At 36.6% G+C, this 19973-nt stretch overlaps 1 protein-coding gene across 1 annotated transcript in view; it reads left to right on the forward strand.

The window, feature by feature from the left end:
* Positions 1-19973, forward strand: part of COL24A1 (collagen type XXIV alpha 1 chain) — a 392516-nt gene that overhangs the window by 33948 nt on the left and 338595 nt on the right. Inside the window, exons 4-5 of the mRNA XM_004262981.3 lie at positions 967-1020; positions 3724-3777. Coding sequence (XP_004263029.1) covers positions 967-1020; positions 3724-3777 — 108 coding nt within the window. The remainder of the gene's footprint in view (positions 1-966; positions 1021-3723; positions 3778-19973) is intronic.

Here is a 19973-nt window from a genome sequence, read left to right on the forward strand (position 1 = left end):
ATAAAAATGAGGATCAGTAGACCATGCTACTTGTTAATGGTAGGGCTAATATCTTAACCTTGATATGTCTCATTTCAAAACTTGTAGTATTTTTACTGCAATAATGAATGAATGTTTGTAAAATGGAATGTGCGTATGCTCTGTAGACATCAAGAATAATGCCATGGCAGCAGAGTGCACAGTAACAATGAAATTAATGGACAGATGAATATGTATTAACCGTATCCCAAATGAACACTTATTCTTCTACAGTTGATTGTTAAAGCTAAAAAAGATGACATAAGGCATAATATGAGGAAACAAAGTAGTAGTTTCCTATTTCTTATTTGATATATTTAATAAGTGACATTTAAAGAACTCAGAATACTTTAAAAATTGACCTGTTTTTGCTTTCATATTTTGTTTTTACAAACCATTTAACTCTTATTAGTGACCTCCTGGTATGCTGCATTTTGTGTAAGGCAGATTTATTACTGAATATACTAGAAGGATCTCATTGTAACAGTTTAACACATTACACAGATCCTTGGTATAAGCCTTTTAAAAGAACATAAAATGGTTAGTGCTTTAATTTTTCAAGGCAAGTCTTCTGTTGAAATGTGTTTGAAAAAACCTGTAGTTGTTGGTCTCTAAACCCTAAATTGAATTCCTCCTTCAGTAGTAAAAGTAAATTTAGGTAAAAAACTACCCACGAAACTACTAGTTATGGTCCCTGTGAAAACCAGATACAGTGGCCGTAACCATAAGTCATAGACTTCCTGCTGCCATATCTAGCCAGATTAAAGAGGACGTCTTGAGTTTTAGCTCTCACCCCTGCTGATTAGGGTGAGGGGTTTCATGTTGTTTGAAAATCATCAGCTGGTAACTAGGGATGGAAAAGGACCCCTGGAGTGAGACTCTTAGCAAGACTTGTGAGAGAGGATGCATCTGTTATCATGCCTAATATCTCGGCATTTGTTTTCCAAGGGTCCTTCTGGCCCAGCAGGTATCCCAGGTCCATCAGGAAAGAGAGGTCCACGGGTAAGTAGATGACCTCCGTTTCTCACTTGCTGTTAGAACTGGTAGCTTTCCAGTATGTTTTTTCCTAGTATTGTACAGTATGTACTTCCCTTGGAAATCTGCCCTGGATTGGCAAAGGTAGGAAATTAGCCCTACCTTTGCCAATTCAAGAGAAGCCTGGGAATACGTGCCAGCTGTTTATTTGAGTATGAACACCCAGCCCCAAAGCATTCTCTGTGAGCATGCTCAAGAAAGATAATCAAATTTGTAGATTAGTGACTGTTTGAGTGCTATTTGTAACATTATTCTTAGTTATAAAGTGATCTCATCTACAGTTGATAGTCCAAGGTGGGGTTCATTTACTTTGGGAAATGAAAAAGAGTGGGCGACCTTAAAATAGTACATTCCTGGATTATATAATGGAAAATATTGGAGCTATAAAGTAAAAAAGTAATTGTCCTGAGGAAAAAAGCTGCCTTAAGGATAAGCAGTAGTTTCTCACATTACACAGGTCCAACAAAAGATTTATTACTGTGTTAGAATTAGTTTCTTTCCAACCTCAAAAAAAAAAAAAAAAAAATGGACTTCTACTAGCAGAAATTCTTCACAGAGCTAGAAAAAGAATTGTGATTGTGTGTTATAAAGACAAATGCAAATGCCATAAATGATCCACTTTCTTTACTGATTTTTATTTATCATATAAACAACATAATGAAAAATCACCCTAAAATGTTACTTTAAATGGTCCTATTCACATCAAGATCTTGTCCATATGAGGCTGAAGATGATTGCTCACTCCGTTGTAGCTGTTTAACATTTCTTTCTTTATACTTGATGACCTACCACATTCCTCCCAGAGTGTCTTCTAAACTTGCCCCCTCTCTTCCAGCCAGCAGACCATTTCTGTCCTCCTACTTTTCTGTCAGGAAACCCTGTATCCTACTTCCCTGAGGGACTGAGTTCACCTTTGCACTAATTGCATTCCCTCTCCACCATTAAGGCTGTTCTCCCACAGCATGACCTTTTTCTCTCCTTAGATTCTATGTTATTTGGCAACAACCAGCAAGTGATCTTTTTTAAAAATCTCAAACTTTCATTGATGCTAATTTTTCCTAAAGTTATTGTCCTTGCTCACTCTTGCACTACTGAGCTTTGTGAAATAATCCTTTATACCCATTGCACCCACATCTACATCAAAAACTCATTTGTTAATCCTTATAAATTTTTCCATCTGCTTTATTGAAATTTGTTTTGGAAGACTACACGAATGAGATGTCATGAAATCTAATTTTTGCCCTTAGTTTTCATCTTGCTAGATATACCTTCAGTGTTTGCATTGCCAGCACCCCTCTCCTTTCTGAAACATAATGCTCTATTAGTTCAGAAGTGAAAAGACAGATAAATAGATAATTAATAACTATTTATGTGTCAAGATGGAGGTGTAGCTGAAGAGCGCAGGGGTGTGGTACTAAGCCCAAATGAGTATAGGAGGACCTTCTGGAGATGAATCTTAGTCTTCTACTTGCTGGTTGTGTGAACCTAAGGTTCCCCATTTATAAATGGGAGTAAATAACCACCTTGCAGCATTGTTATAAGGATTAGTAATTAAAAAGTAAAGCATTAACACAGTTACTTGCACAATAGTAGGTATTTAGTAAATAGAAGCAGTTATTGAATTCAAATTGACAAATATTCCTTTTTCTTTTTTGGCCTCCCTTGTGTGGCTTTTGGGATCTTTATTCCCTGACCAGAGATTGAACCCAGGCCACGGCAGTGAAAGCACCCAGTCCTAACCACTGAACCACCAGGGAACTCTCCAAATTGACAAATATTCATCGAGACGTTGCCATGTGCTAAGTACTACACTGGTAATATTCAAAACAGACTCTTGGGCTTCCCTGGTGGCGCAGTGGTTGAGAGTCCGTCTGCCGATGCAGGCGACACGGGTCCGTGCCCCGGTCTGCGATGATCCCACGTGCCGCGGAGCGGCTGGGCCCGTGAGCCATGGCTGCTGAGCCTGCGAAAAACAGACTCTTTTCAAAGAATTTATAATTCTGAAACTAAACATATGTCATAAGGAAGTTAAAATAGCAATAAAATATTTAAATGACAGAAATATCCCAAGGCAATATACAACTAATTGCAAATAAATTTTACATGCCCCAATTTCTGTGGAAATGAGTAAGAAAGAGAAATCCCTTCATGCTGGTGTAGCCAGGATTTAAAAATGAGGTGGTATCTCAGTTGATGCTTGAACGTGGTTTGGGCAGGTGTAGGGGGGCAAGATTAAATGAGGTAAGTCTTTAAGGTATGCATGATAGCAGAAACAAAAACCCAAGTGCAGAAAGGGTTACCATATGTGGAGAGGAGAGTAACTAAACAACTGCACTTTGTTATTTTTAGGCTTCTTACTCTGCACAACTTTTAGAAGTAGCACTAAGCAATGTGGCTGGAGATGGGGTGGTAAATAAGGGACGTAAACACCTCAAGGACAGTGTTTTGAAGCAAAAACAGAAACCACAGTTCTGCTCTATAATTAGTCTTCTCCAAGACTGAAATATCCAAGATCTCAGAAGAGATAAAGAACTTTGTAAAATAATATATCCATTTTAATGAATTACATAATATTTATTTGAATGTTATAATAACCACTGTCTGTTATTTGTATCTCGATCTGTGCTAAGAATGATCTTTCTTTTTTTTTTTTTTTTTCACTATTTGCAGGGCATACCAGGGCCACATGGAAATCCTGGGTTACCTGGATTACCAGGTCCAAAGGTGAGTGATTATTAGTGAGTATCGTAAAGAAGATCTTTAACTTTTAAAAGCCAACCTTGGGATATTGAGGACCTCTGTCATTTCCAGAGCATGATTCTTCAGCAAGATGGTCTTAGCCCGACAGAGAGCCAGGCTCCTCTGAGAGCCCGCCACACTTGGATTTATATATAGCTAGTGGTAAAGGCAAGCACAGCCCTGCTTTGGTATTCCAAAGTCTTTATTGTCAAAATATGATGGCAATATATGGAAACCTCTGAAATATACAGATTATGATTTGAGTAATTTACCTTAAATCAAGGCTATTTTAATGTATAGATAAGTACTGAGGAAATAAAATATGATTTATTTCCCTGTTCCACACTTTCCTAATATTTTTACCTGAAAAAGATCTGTGAGGATAATGCTTATAGGATACTCATATTTTTATGAGAACAACTAACCTGAAAGCCTGTATATATATATGAGCATACATTGTTGTGTAGTGGTAGCATGGTAGATAATAGTGTGATAGATAGTAGTATGAGTATAGTAAAAACGGATGGAAGAATATATACCAGGCGGGTTACCTTGAGAGCAGGTATGGAATTGGAAAGATAGTTAAATTTATATATATGCGTTAAGCATTAGGGTTTTGGTTTCCAGTAACATCATGAATATTTTAGGGTCATTAATAACCACTCTGCTTATTAATTATCTCACTCAAAAGTAACCATATAGATGTTACCATATAGATATAGGTTAAGATAGGATAGAGCTTAAGAACACAGGTTTTGGAGTCTTAACTGATTGGGGTTCAGGTTTTAGCCCTCTTGATTTGTATGACTAGAAGAAAATTACTTGCTTAGCAGCTTTAAGCTTCACTTTCTTCTTCTCCAAAATAGGAAAAATCATAGTATGTCCTCAGAGGGCTGGAGTGAAGGCTAAATAAATTGTGAGTAAAGCCCTTAACAGTGTTAACATGTCATAAGTAGTATCATTATTATTAATACGTAATAATGATAACAGATATTTTAAATCTAAATTTCCCAAAGTTTCTCATCACTGTCAGCAATTTTTTGAGTTTAATAAAGTATCTCAGAGAGAAAAGAGACTTAACTAAAGTCTGGATGTGTAACAGTGAGAAAAAAGACAAATGCCTTCTAAAGAAATTAGAAGTTTGTTCTTAAATTTGTGATTCCCTCGCCTTCACGCTTTTGGGGGGACTTTCAGGATATTTAGTGAAAGGCTAATGTAGTTGTAAAGACCCAGCTCGTGTTTTTCCACAGAGCTGAAGTTCTAGGGGGCTTGCCGTCCTGCTAACACCCTGATCTCCACAACAAGAAGGAAGACAGAATGGGGGAGGGCTGGGTTTCCACATGGTTTGTGTTGTCCTCCCCTTCCCCTACCTTAGCCAGTAGCAAACAGATACTTGAAACAAACAAAAAAGATAGAGAATAGGGTGAGGAGAGATGAAGATAGAGATAGTGGAAAGCCTTTGATTTAATTGACTTCTTAAAATGTGTGTACTTATTCAGGAGAAAATACTTGAGAAAATGATGAACTTTGTAACAAAAAATTTTCATTGTCCAAAGATTAAAAACAGGATATTTTTCAGTGTTGACTGGTATGAATATGTGTCTTTGGTAAAATGAACTAGGAGAGATGAAATCTTAATCTCAAGATTTCTCTTTAATATTATATTTAGTAGTGTGAGTAAAATTTTGACTATAACTGTTTACCAATAACATATTTTTATGAACCCATATATTAGGGATTTTAAAACCTCCACTTTTAATTTGCAAGCAACTAACTGAACCTCTTGGGAACTTAGTTGTATAGACCTGAATATTAGTCTTTAATTCATATTTAATTTGATAATTTGATAACCATGTTCAAAATAGCCAAGACTGACCATGATTTGTTTTAACTGCACATATTTGTGGAGGACATTAGATTGTGACAGGTGTTAAAAATCACCACTGTGTCTTAAATGAATCAAGTAAAGCTTGTAGCATGCGGTTTGTGAAACCAATTTTCCTAGATATTTAATATGCACTTTAAAGTAATCAGGATTAATAGAACATTCAAGGCTTATACTTTATAATCCTCTTATAGTATTTATTCAAGACAGTACAATAAAAATGCAAATTTCATTCTCTCAACAATAAATTTTGACATGTAATCACAGGATTTATTTTTCTTCAGAGAACAAAAATCCCTTTTAGATTAAGGGATTTTAGAGTATAAAGACACTTTCAGCATTTTTCTCTTTTCAGTTATTGTTTAGCAAGAATAACATAGAATTATTGGCCTCTAAGGAAATTGTATAAAGATTCATCTTGTTGCTTGGACAAGAAATGATCTGTCCATTTCAAAAGGGGTTACCTGAACCTATGAAAAGACCAAATTAAGGCAATTGCAAGTTTAGAAAGGTTTAACTGAAATGGAAAATACAATGCATTATGGAACCTTTATACAGTCATATTTGGATTAATGTGCTTTATAAAAATTGTTAGAATTGATACCAGAGTTCTTGGCCTTCCCTAATCAATAGAAATTGCTAGTTCCTTATATGGGGTGAGGGTAGGGGTGTGTCCAAGGGTCGGGCCAGAGGGGTGGCTTAGGTGTTTTGCCCACCCCTTTGGTTGTGTTGAGTTCAGGGGGCATGAGCAGTACCTGGATTTTGCTCCCAGCTCTTCAAAAGTGGCAGTTGGGGTGGTTTTTTTGGTCTTTTTGTATCTTTTATCCATAATTTGTCCCAACTGCACATGCACATAGTTATTTTTAGTCCCTGATCGTGTCTTTGTGTTTTGTTGCTTGAGGAGAGGTTTGTCCAGGTGCAGGCATTGCAGCACTGCAGCAAAGAGTCCCAGGTCCCAGCCTGTCTCAGAACCAAAAGATATACCTTGTATAAATTAATGGCATAAAGCACGTAAAACACCTGGTAGAATACTTGTGTGTAGTTGACACTTAAGAAAACATTATTGCCCTTTTCTGGAGGAGCTACTTATAAGGTAACTAGGCTATTTAGCAATGAAACTTTTACTGAAAGTATCGCATTTATTATTTGTTAAGTAAAAAAAAAAAAAGTCTTGTGGCTCTTATGAATGAAAATACCTTAATATAGTAAAGAAATATGTTCTATTTATAAGACTATTTAAAAGTTTATAAGAATAAAGCTTATTTTGCTAACATACTCTTGATTGATGCAAAAATTAATTTATTTTCTGTTACACTTTTACAATTAAGTTAGTATTTATCATAAAGGACAAAAAGTGTAAACTGATCTTTGGTAGTTCTCAACTCTGTTCGAGCAAAATGAGTTTTCACACATCTGTTCGTCTTCCCTAGTAGATTCTGAGTTACTTGAATGCAGTGGCCAGATCTTACTCATCCTTGCCTTTGTGTCCAGCCCAGTGCCCAGCAGGTGTTGGGCACTCAGTAAATGTTAAACTGAAACAATAAGCAGACTTAACATTAGAAACAAGGCACTGGCATCATAAGGGAATGAGAACTAGCAGTTATTAAGCATATAATTATTTTATGTATGCCATCTCATTCAGTTCCACTTTGGTTAAGAGTACTGTTCAGAGCAGGCTTTATTACCTTCTACTTTCCACAGAAGAAAACATATTCAGAGAGGTAAGTACTTAACCAAGGTAACACAGTTGTAACTGGCATCAGAATTAGATCTGTTTTACTCTTTCCCTTACACCAATTTGTCTCTACTAACATAGTGAGGAGTTCATTTATGAAACAGCACCTTAAAGAGGAAGGGTTTGGGTAGGGTAATAACCTAATGTAATTAAAGACTTTCTGAATTCATTTAGTAATAGTAACAAAATATGTCCATTCCAAGGTTCCAGCTTCTCCTTTGGATACTGATAATAACATATAAAGTCCATAAAGAGTGAAACTGAACTCTAGCCTCTCAGAACTGTGTTGTTAAATTGTTAAATAGTAGAAGAATAAAATGCCACACAAAAATTTAGTGGGTAATATAGCATTTTTTCAGCATTATTAAGACTAATTGATTTAAAACAAAGACTATTGAGTTCTTTAGCTGAAATCATTAGCTGAAATCAGTAGACTAAGAGTAGAAATATTGTCTTCATAAAAAAAAACAACACAAGGAAGTGAATTCTGTTTCTCTATTTGCTAGAAAGAATGACTCTTTTCTTGCCACCAAATGCCTTCTGGGTCCACAGTTCATCATATTTACTTATTTAATATGAACTTTATTCGCAGGGTACTGGACATTTTTTATTACTATTAGTTAACACATGATCAATTACGCAGTAGATCTTTGGACATGAGTCCAAATGCAGAATCTAGATCTTTGGCCTACCCTAGCCTACACTTATAATTCTAGTCCAGGCAATCTACTTGCGTCCAGATAGTTCGTTTCCCAAAAATGCTTCTTAAAGGCAGCTTAAAACCTTCCCATGGACATTCATAGCTTATATTACTTTAGTCAGGTTCAATAGCTCCATCAAATTTAATCCAGTTAAATGAAAACATCTAACCTTAATAAGCTGCAATAACAGTGTCCCATTAGTAATATTAAATGAGATGTTATCAATAATGTTAAATATTGAATTTCCAAGGAATATATCTTTGTGCTGTTTTATTCCTGGTTTTGACCCTCTGCTACCATGTCTCCATCATTATTTCTCTAAACTGAAAGTCCCATTTTCCTTGTGTGTGAATTAAATAAATGTGTTGAGTATAGATGCTGACCCATTCTAAGAATTTTTTACTGAGTCAGATTGCTATGAAAAATTTTCAGTCCAACATTCTGAAAATGTAAAGTATGATAAAATGGTGAAGAGTGAGGTGTTCCTATTAGTCTATGCAATGTAGGGACCTTTTTGTAAAGGGCCAGACAAATATATTAAAATTTTTTCCTTCTAGCTATCAAAATCTATTGGGTTCATGTTAGAAGGATTCAGGAGCCAATTTAAAAAGGCTTCCACTAGCCAAAGATTGGTATAATTTGAGCATCATTAAGGATAATAACTGTAGTGGATTGAATCATAACAAATATCTCTAAATCCATGAGTTATAATGTTGTTAAAAACAGACAAACCCTCATTGGTCACCTTTAGAGGATGCTGGGGAATTACATCTATGAGATTGTCAAATTCTCTGACACCAATTGAATATTCAACAATTCAATTCAGTTCTGACACTACCCCAATTTAGTGTCAGACTCCACAGATTTAAGGGCTCAGTCCCACAAGACTCCTCACACTTGAGATGCCAGCAACAGATGGGTTGCCCAGGCTACTCACACTTCTGCTTGGCTGACTTACATGTTCAGGGATTCCCATAATCTCTTCCTCTCTCCCAGGTTTGCTATTTTGCTAGAACAGCTCACAGAACTCAGGAAAACACTTTAATTAGGTTTACCAATTTATTATTAAAAAATACAACTCAAGTAGCTAAATGGTAGAGATGCATAGGGCAAAATGTGGAGGGTGGGAACCTGGAGCTTCCATGCACTCCCCAGGTGTGTCATCTTCCCAGCACATCAGTGTGTTCACCTACTGGAAGCTCTTGGAATGTCTTTGTTCAAGAGTTTTTTTTGTTTGTTTTTTTGTTTTTACATCTTTATTGGAGTATAATTGCTTCACAATGGTGTGTTAGATTCTGCTTTATAACAAAGTGAATCAGTTATACATATACATATGTTCCCATATCTCTTCCCTCTTGCATCTCCCTCCCTCCCACCCTCCCCATTCCACCCCTCTAGGTGGTCACAAAGCACCGAGCTGATCTCCCTGTGCTATGCAGCTGCCTCCCACTAGCTATCTATTTTACATTTGGTAGTGTATACATGTCCATGCCACTCTCTCACCCCATCACAGCTCACCGCTCCCCCTTCCCATATCCTCAAGTCCATTCTCTAGTAGGTCTGTGTCTTTATTCCCATCTTTCCCCTAGGTTCTTCATGACCTTTTTTTTTTTTTCTTAGATTCCATATATATGTGTTAGTATACGGTATTTGTCTTTCTCTTTCTCACTTACTTCACTCTGTATGACAGACTCTGGGTCCATCCACCTCACTACAAATAACTGAATTTCGTTTCTTTTTATGGCTGAGTAATATTCCATTGTATATATGTGCCACATCTTCTTTATCCATTCATCCGATGATGAACACTTAGGTTGTTTCCATCTCCTGGCTATTGTAAATAGAGCTGCAATGAACATTTTGGTACATGACTCTTTTTGAATTATGGTTTTCTCAGGGTATATGCCCAGTAGTGGGATTGCTGGGTCATATGGTAGTTCTATTTGTAGTTTTTTAAGGAACCTCCATACTGTTCTCCATAGTGGCTGTACCAATTCACATTCTCACCAGCAGTGCAAGAGTGTTCCCTTTTCTCCACACCCTCTCCAGCATTTATTGTTTCTAGATTTTTTGATGATGGCCATTCTGACTGGTGTGAGATGATATCCCATTGTAGTTTTGATTTGCATTTCTCTAATGATTAATGATGTTGAGCATTCTTTCATGTGTTTGTTGGCAATCTGTATATCTTCTTTGGAGAAATGTCCACCCCCTCCTCTCCCTGGAGGTGGGGGAGGGAATGGGGCTAAATTCCTATGCTCCAGTCACTTGTTAGCCTTTCCAGTGACTCATCCCCATCCTGAAGCTCTCTAGCTCCCTCTCTCCAGTCACCTCATTAGCATAAGCTCAGATGTTGTCGAAAAGCGCTTGTTATGAGTAATAAAAGACACTCCTGTGACTCAGGAAATTCCAAGGGTTTTAGGAGCTCTGTGCTAGGAACCAGGGACAAAGACCAAATGTATATTTTTATTATACCACAGTGTCATTATTTTGAAAAATGGTAAATAGAAGAAAAATAAAGGGAAAGAATAAATTTTTTCTTAAGAAATTGCCTTGCTTTTCTTATAGAATTGAACCTTAGTGCAACCAAATAGTTGTCAAAGGGGAGTTTCTCTTTACAGAAAAAGCTAGCAAATGAAGAAAGAATACTAGAGTTAAAAATCACCATTTTTGCAATCCTGATGAAGAAGAGGTTGAAAACAATAGAAACAACTCAGGAAGACCAAAGGCCTTGAGGCAGGAGACTGCTTGGCAGTCTTTGAGGAATATCTGAATGAGATAAGTGGTAGGAGATAGATCAGAGACATAGCAGGAGCCAGATTATGTTGAATCTTGTAGGTAAGAATTTTGGTTTGGATTTTACTCTGTGTTAGGTATTTATTGGAGAGTTCTAAGTAGAAAGATGATACCATGCAATTTATGTTGTAGGAGGATGGTTCCAGCTATCACAGAGAATAGATTGGGGTAGGGGAAGGGTAGAAATAGGGGCACCAGTTTGGAGACTACTTCACTGGTCTACCCAAGCTCATGCTATGGGTGAGGATGGCATGGACTAGAGTCTTAACAATGGAGATAGTGTAAAGTGGTCAAACTCTAGATGTATTTTGAGGTACAGTTAATATAATTGCTGATGAGTCACTTATATGGTGTGAGAGAGGAGTCAAAGGTAATCTAAGGCTTAAGCAGTTGAACAGCTGGTATTGTGGGAGCTGCCATCTACTGGAATGAGGAGGAACATGATTTCAGGGTTTTACTTGTTTTGTTTTTGCGTGGGAGGAAATCAAGAGTTCATTTCCATTAATTTTTTTTTTTTTTTCCTTTTCCCCTGCTTTACGCAGGCCTCTTACTGCTGTGGCCTCTCCCGTTGCGGAGCACAGGCCCCGGACGTGCAGGCTCAGCGGCCATGGCTCACGGGCCTAGCTGCTCCACGGCATGTGGGATCCTCCCGGACCGGGGCACGAACCCGTGTCCCCTGCGTCGGCAGGTGGACTCTCAACCACTGTGCCACCAGGGAAGCCCTCCATTAATGTTTTTAAAAAGCCAACTTTTGGCTTTGTTAAGTTTTTCTATGGACCATATAATATTTCATTGATTTTTAGCTGTATTCTAACATAAGCATTTAGAGCTATGAATTTCTCTCTAAGGACTGATTTAACTGCATCCCACAAAATTTGATGTGTTGTGTTTTCATTATTATTCAAGTTGAAATATATGCTTTCTTCATTACTCATGGGTTATTTAGAAGTATGTTTTTTTTTTTTAATGTCCATCAATTAGAAGCTTTTCTAGTGATCTTATTGTTTCTGGTTTCTAATTTAGTTCCATTGTATTCAGAAAGCACACAGTGGAAGAGTTTAATCTTTTAAAATTTATTGAGGCATTTTACGGCCCAGCATGTGATTATCTTGATGAATAGTTCATGTGAACTTCAAAAGATTCTGTATAGTGTTCTATAAATGTCAGTTCGATTATGGTGGCTGATGATGGTGGTCAAATTTTCTCTGTCCTTACTAGGTTTTCTTTTGTCTAGTTGTTCTGTTAATTACTGAGAGAGGTGTGTTGAAATATCCAACTCTGATTTTGGATTTTATTTCTTTAGTGTTTAGGAAGTGTTTAGTTAGTGTTTGCTTCATGTATTTTGCAGCTCTTGTGTGATGCATGCATATTTAAGACTGTTATGTCTTCCTGATGGACAGACCTTTTTATCATTATCAAATATCTCTGTTTATCTGTAGTAATACTCCTCTTCTTGAAGTCTAGTTTGATAGTAATAGAGCCACACCAACTTTTTAATGCTTATTGTCTGCCTGGTATATATATTTCCTTTCCTTTACCTTTCTATATTTAAAGTGCATCTCTTATAGATACTGTATAGTTGGGTCTTTTTATATTTATCTTGGCTTGATAATCTCTGATTTTTAATTAGAATGTTAAGTTCATTTACATTTGTGTAATTTTGGTATGATTGGGTCTTGGCCTTCTGCATTGTCATTTCTTTTCCATTTATCCCAGGTGTTCTTTGTTCCTTTATTCCCTTTTTCTACCTTCTTTTGGGTTAATCAAGTATATTTTAGTATTTTATTTAATTTCTCTTGGCATTTCAACTGTGTCTCTGATTGATTTTTAGTGGTTGCTTTAGGGATTACAGTATACCTTATTAACTTATTGTAGTTTACTTAGAGTTATTATGGTAATATTTCATGTAAAATATAAGACTCTTGTAACATTACAATTACATTTACCTACTATCCCTCCATTCTTTGTGTTCTGTTGTCATTTATTTTACATCTATGTCGTTATAAACCCAACAGTACAATGCAATAATTTCTGTATTAAGTAATCAGTCTTATAAGGAAATTAAAAGAAGAAACAAACAAGAGAGTCATTCATATTTCCTCATTTATTTTCATTTCCAAAGCTCTTAATTCCTTCCTATAGATCTGAGTTTCTATCTGGTGTCACTCCCCTTTAGCTAGCAGAAATTCCTTCAATAATTCTTTGAGTACAGTTCTACTGGTGATGGTTTCTCTTGGTTTTTGTTTAGCTGAAATTTATTTTGTCTACACTTTTTTGAAGGATAGTAAAAAAAAAAATTTTGTAGAGTAAAAACATCTTGGTTGAGAATGTTTTTCTTCCAGCACTTTAAACATGTCTGATGTTCTCACATTTTGGCCTTTACTGTTTTTGATGAGGATTTAGCCAACATTTTTATTCCCCTCAATATAATGTGAAAACTTTCACCGGATGTCTTAATGTTTTTCTCTTTGTCTGGCTTTTAGCAGCTTTACTATGATGTCTGTAGGGGTGGTTTCCCTTAGATATTTCTTTGGGCTTCACTGAATGTCTTTTTACCCATAAAAAAATTTTTTAAACAAATTTGGGACATTTTTGGCCATTATTTCTTCAAATAATCTTTCTGTCCCATTATTTCTCTCCTTTCCTTCTGGGACTCCATGTATGTTATACTATTAATATTGCCCCACAGGTCACTAGATCTCTGTTCATTTTTGCCATGTATTTTTTTTTCTCTTCTTCAGATTAGATAATTTCTATAGGTCTGCCTTTAATTTCATTAAACTTTACTTCTGCCTTCTCCAATATGATGTTAATCTCATCCAGTAAATTTTTATATTTAAGATACTGTATTATCAGTTCTAGGTTTTTAGTCGACTCTTTTTATATAGTTTTCATCTGTCTGCTGATATTTGTCTGTTCACTCATTATGATCATCTTTTCCTTTAAGCCCTTGAACATATTTATAATAGTTAATAAAATCTTCAACTGCTGGGCTTCCCTGGTGGCGCAGTGGTTGAGAGTCCTCCTGCCAATGCAGGGGACACGGATTCGTGCCCCGGTCAGGGAAGATCCCACATGCCGCGGAGCGGCTGGGGCCATGAGCCATGGCTGCTGAGCCTGTGTGTCCGGAGCCTGTGCTCCACAATGGGAGAGGCCACAACAGTGAGAGGCCCGCGTACCACCAAAAAAAAAAAAAAAAAAAAAAAAAAAAAATCTTCCAACTGCTAATTCTAACTTCTAGGTCCTCTTGTGGTCTGTTTGTATTGACTGCCTTTTTTCTTTACCTCAAGTCAGATTTTCCCTTTAGCATGTCTAGAAAAATTTGATTACATACTGCATGTTGTGGATGATATGTGGATCTTTAGATGCTGTTACCTTTCTTTTTAATCCTTTGGAGACTTGATTTTTGTTCTGTAGGTGCTTAAATAACTGCCTCATCACCTTAAACTTGTACAGGTTTGGAAACTTTTATTTTTTTATTGGAGTATAATTGCTTTACAATGTTGTGTTAGTTTCTCCTGTAGAACAAAGTGAATCAGCTATATGTATACATATATCCCCTCCCTCTTGAGCCTCCCTCCCACCCCTCTAGGTCATCAGAGAGCACTGAGCTGAGCTCCCTGTGCTATACAGCAGCTTCCCACCAGCTATCTGTTTTACACATGGTAGTGTATATAGGTCAATGCTACTCTCTCAATTCGTCCCACCCTCCCCTTCCTGCCCCCTGTGTCCACAAGTCCGTTCTCCATGTCTGCATCTCTTTTCCTTCGCTGCAAATAGGTTCATCCGTACCATTTTTCTATATTCCATATGTGTGCGTTAATATACAATATTTGTTTTTCTCTTTCTGACTTACTCCGCTCTGTATGACAGACTCTAGGTTCATCCACATCAAGGTTTGGAAACTTTTTTAAAGAGCAGATCTGTTTCAGTTTTGCTTATAGTATTAGTGCGAGTCCATTAGTCCAAGAACATAGTATTTGCTTCTAAAGTATAACTCTCCCTCAATTTCAATGGAAAGGTATTTATCAAACTATTTACCATGTTCTTCTAAAATGATGTGGTTCAAACTCCAAACTTTCTCCTTTAGTGACCAGCAGCTGAAATTTGTTAATTCTTTCAGCCTTTTAGTTGATTTCTGCTGAGTTCTTTAGAATCTAGCTCATGAAAACACATGTCAGGATCAGCCAAGAATTAAAGAAAGTCTATATTCAAGCTTTGGGGGAAGCTGACTTTCTTTTTTTCTAGGATTTTCTCCCTCAGTTTGCGGTCCTTTTGGTACTCCTACACTCTGTCCTCTGATACCATTAGCCAAAAGGTTTATGTTTTTCTGCTTGAATTCCAGCCACTCTGTGCAGACTGGGAAGTGTCTTTAGGGGAAAGGCTGTATAAATGTGTATTAAACCAAGTGTGGTTTCTTCTTTCAAGAGTTGAATCCCCTCCAGCCCTGTTTTTTATTGTTCTCCTGTGCATTCAAATAGTTGTTTTACATATCTTGTCCTGACTTTACAATTGTAATCTTCAGGAGGATTAGTTGCATATATGCTACTCTGCCACTATCTGAACCAGAATTCCCAAGAGTTCCTTTTTGATCGTATTCAATTTGAGAGGACTATTTAACATCCAAGTGGAGATATAAAAAGGGTATATGAATCTGGAGTTTAGGGAAGATATCATAGCTAAAAATATACATTTCAGAGTCATCAATGAATATATGGAATTTAAAGCTATGGAACTGATGAGGTCACCTAGGGATGAATGTAGACAAAGAAGAGAAGTGTCAGAGGACTGAGTCTTGGGGCACTTCAGAGTTCAGTGTATTAGGAAGATGAAGAGGAACTAGCAAAGGAGACTGAGAAAGAATGACCGATGAGGTTAGGATAGTGGTAGGGACAAAAGCCTGAGTAGAGTAGGTCTAAGAGAGAATGGATGGAGAGGAAGTCTTTTAGTTAACATAGACAACTTTCTAGGAGTTTTTCTCTAAAAGGGGACAGTATAATGGAGCAGAGAAGGGAGATGTGGGCTCAAGGAAAGTTAGTTTTTAAGATTGGAGAAATTACAGTGTGTTTACTTGATGATGGCAGTCATCTTAGAAGTAAAAAGTAAAATAATGTAGGGAAGACAGTTCACCAATAGTGTCCTGGTGAGAGACAATGTGGGGGTTTGGTTATGAAGGCAGAGTGTTTTGGAACAGGTTAAGGTGAGGTGTAGTGGATTTGGTTATGAGAACTTGTGAAAGGTGAAAGCAGGATAACCAGCTGAGAGTAAAGAGAGGGAAGTTATGAAATAATCGTCTATGAAAATGGGAAAGTCAATCGACTGAGGCAATTACTGGACACACCAAAAGACAAAGCAAAACAAAATCAATGTAAGATGTCGTGAATTTCAAGTGAGATTTGTCAGCATTAATTGTTTTCTCTTAATCACATTCAGCTGCTAGGGATAGGGTCAGAGTAGGTAGAGAGTTTATATTTAAGATTTTCCAGGTAAGCTTATAAGACAGAGGGAGAAACAGGCAATGGTGTCATTTATGTATGCAAGGAAGTGATTGGAATATAAGACACTGGTATTTAGACTGGCTAGGGATGGGAAGTGAGACCACGTGGGGGATGAAAGAGTGAAAACATGATGGGATCACATATTAGCAGTTCCAGTGGGTCAAATAATTGTTAAAATTATAAAGGCTTAGAGTGAGCTAAAAAGATAAGAAGTATTGGTTAGAGAGTATAGTGCTTAAAATTGAGATTATGGACTTGTGCAGTTATTGCTAATATTAGAGCCAAGAATATTCAAGTGGTGCTACCTCAAGATTGTCATTTAGTGTTTCCTTTATGATACTCTACCAATTTAGCTCATTCATACTCTGAATTTTTAATTCCAAATTCTTTCCATTAAAATTTTGCTGCACTGTCAGTAATTCACTCAAGAGTTGTGTTCTCTGCTTTTCAAGATGGCCATAATTGTAAAATTTATTTTAATGATTGTATTTAGTACTGTTATTTTTAATACTAACTACTAACATCTATGTAATCTATAGGGGATTTGATCCTAAATCTTTCAAGCTAATCTAAGTAGGTATTATTATTATTCCCATTTTACAGAGGAGGAAATTCAGGTTCAGAGAGATTAAATGACTTGTTCAGTCTTTTCACTCTAAATCCCAATGCTCTTTCCATTATATTGTGTGGACTCCAATCTGATAAATTTGTTTGAACATCTTAATGGGTCTAATACCTTAGGGAGTTTCCCTCCTTATACAGAGTGCCATCTGGAGATCCATAACAGTCTAAAAGAGCTACTCTGATAATGAGGATTTTAGACTATAGCAGATCAGTAAGATAGGTGGGACTTTTGGAATCCTTGAGTAATAAAATGTAGGCAACTTACTTTTCTTCTTATTCATACTCAAAAGGATATATAGCTCCTTCAACAAAAGTCGTGTAGGAGTAAGTAAAAGTCAGTATTGAAGGTCAATTATGATTAATTTATAAACATTTTCAATTCCAAGGAGTTTTTGAAAAGCCAATCAAGTGTGGCTAAAAGTGTGTCAGGAATCATAGAATAAATAAATAAATAAATAACAAATAAGTAAATATGATTTCCCTCATAAAAAGGAGACAGAAAAATGACAGAAATTTTGGAGTATTATCCTTAAATGCAGAAAAGTATGCCCTACTTCCTTGACATTTCAGGCAAACTTGGCATGTTCAATAATCTCTTCCTCATGTATTTTATACTAGGATCAGTATACAACTGGCCAGGTTAAAAGCATTTTCTTCATACTGACTTAAATTTCTGGTTCTAGAATATGAGGTAATCAATTAACTCAAGCATATTTGTGTGGCAATAAAAGAGATTTGACATATATCTCTTTACATATGTTGCCAAGGTGTATAAATCTTCTGAATAAGAAAAAGGTCTGTCTTTACATCTGATTTTTATTGCTTAATTGATTACTTTCTCCCACTCTTTCAATTTTTTTAAAGTGGAAGATGAAATGTCAGATGATGATGTCAAGAAAGCTGAAAGATAATTATATTAAGGAAGTTGGTATATAATAGAAAATTCAGATAGGACCGAAAAATAGAAGAGTTTTTAGTGTGAGAATTCTAAGTAAAAACATTGGCCATAAAAAAGTTTTATTATATTCAAATTTCTCAAGGGTTATCATTTCTTAAGTTCCTTTTAAATTTGTTGTAAATATTGCCTCAAATCAATTAGTTAGGCTTTATAATAGATTAAAATATATAAAAATCAATAAGATCTTAATTTAACAGATGTTGCGATATGAGAAAGAAAATTGACCTGATTTACCAGTACTTTTCTAGGCAGTCTTAACCAATTCAGTTAACTTTTCTGGACCTTATTGCTTCTTTCTCTATAAAGGGATTCGCTCTATAAAGGGATAAGCTCTAATCTCTCATAAATTCTAAATAGATTATCTTTTTTTTAGATGAAGAGTTGAGTTCTTAAATATTAAGATATCACTAAAGCTATTTGTCAGGTCTCATAATTTTGTAACGAGTGATCTAAAATTGTATTAGTGGTAGAAGTGGTAATAGCTGTGGAAGGGAAGAGGTCAGACTGGAAAATAACCTTTTCCTTAAACATTTTTTTTTGGTGCTTGGATATAGGACTCTGCCAATGAAGACTCATTTCTAATTTGTAAAATGAAAAGACTTACTGGGGAACATGAAGGACTTTTTGTCTTTCTTCTTTCATCAGTCAGTTTGAGAGCTATTTCAGGAGTATCCCTCCCATACCATTCCCCACCTCTAACTTTGAACTGTAAGCCTAACATTTTATTTCACCGAGAAACTAGAAGCAATCAGATGAGAATTAGCTCTCATTTTTTTCCCCATTACCAAGGCTAGTGACCTAATATCTGTACCCATATATCCTACCTTTGAAATTGTTGTACCAGATTAATTGTTCCTACTGAAATGTCTCTGCTTGGACCCTGGATCCCCATCTCCTATGGCATACTCAAGAGAAATATGCATTTCTCCCAAATTACACTCAATTTCTCCCTTTTTTCCTAGATCATTCCCATCAACAAAGTAACTTGCTATATTAGTTTCCATCTTGACAAAAAACTTTAAAAGCCTAAGCCCTCTCTTAGAACTCACATCTTCTTTCTCCTGAGATGCGGTGTACTCCTCTTATTTCTCTACTTGCCTTGCTACTCAAAGCTCCTGTCTTACCACCCATGACCTTCATGTGTTCTTCTTAACCACTCCACTGATATGGCACCTATCAAAGTCACCAACCACCTCCATCTCTCCCAGCAGCCTCTCCTCCCATGACTCATTTTTTCAGCAGTAGTGGACACACACAGTTGGCCGTGCCTTCATTCTGAAAATGTCTTCTCTACACTTGGAGGCTCCACAATCACCTTGTTTGCCTTTCAACTTACATGCTGTGTCACCTCATTCTCTCTTGCTGTCTTTCCTCCTCCAATTTCTAAATATTAGAACATACTTAGTGAACCACCCTCCTTCCTCTTCTTTTCTCTATATTTACACTTTTTCTCAGTAGTCTCACCCTTTACCATGGTTTCAGATACAATTTATATTCTGGTGACTTTTGATATCCAGCCTCAGCATCCAACAGCACACACAGTATCTCCACTTAGAAGTCTAAGAGACACCTTGCTTTTAACATGTCTGACAGAGAACTACAGCTGTCATCCAGTCCTACTGTTCTCCCCAATCTTTTCCATCTCTGTTGTTTTCCCATTGTACGTGGACTTGATGCCAATCTGTCTCTCTCACTTCTCGTCCTGGAAATTATGTCCGCTCTGCCTTCAATATGTATTCTGAGTTTGGAACCCCCATAATGTCTGTTCAACACTACAGCCAGTGGTATCTTGTTAAAAGTGAAGACAGATCTGAGTAAAAGCCAAACCACAAATAAGGCTCTATAATTCTTTTTGTGTTCTGGCCGCTTTTGTCTCTGAAGTGCACGCCTGCTTCTCTCCACTTAGCACCTGTTACATCGGGCAACCAGCTGTTTCTCAGACAAACCTCAGGCCTTTGCACTTACTCTTTTCTCTGCTGGGGAT

This window comes from Orcinus orca, chromosome 1, assembly GCF_937001465.1.
Source record: "Orcinus orca chromosome 1, mOrcOrc1.1, whole genome shotgun sequence".
Lineage (NCBI taxonomy): Eukaryota > Metazoa > Chordata > Mammalia > Artiodactyla > Delphinidae > Orcinus > Orcinus orca.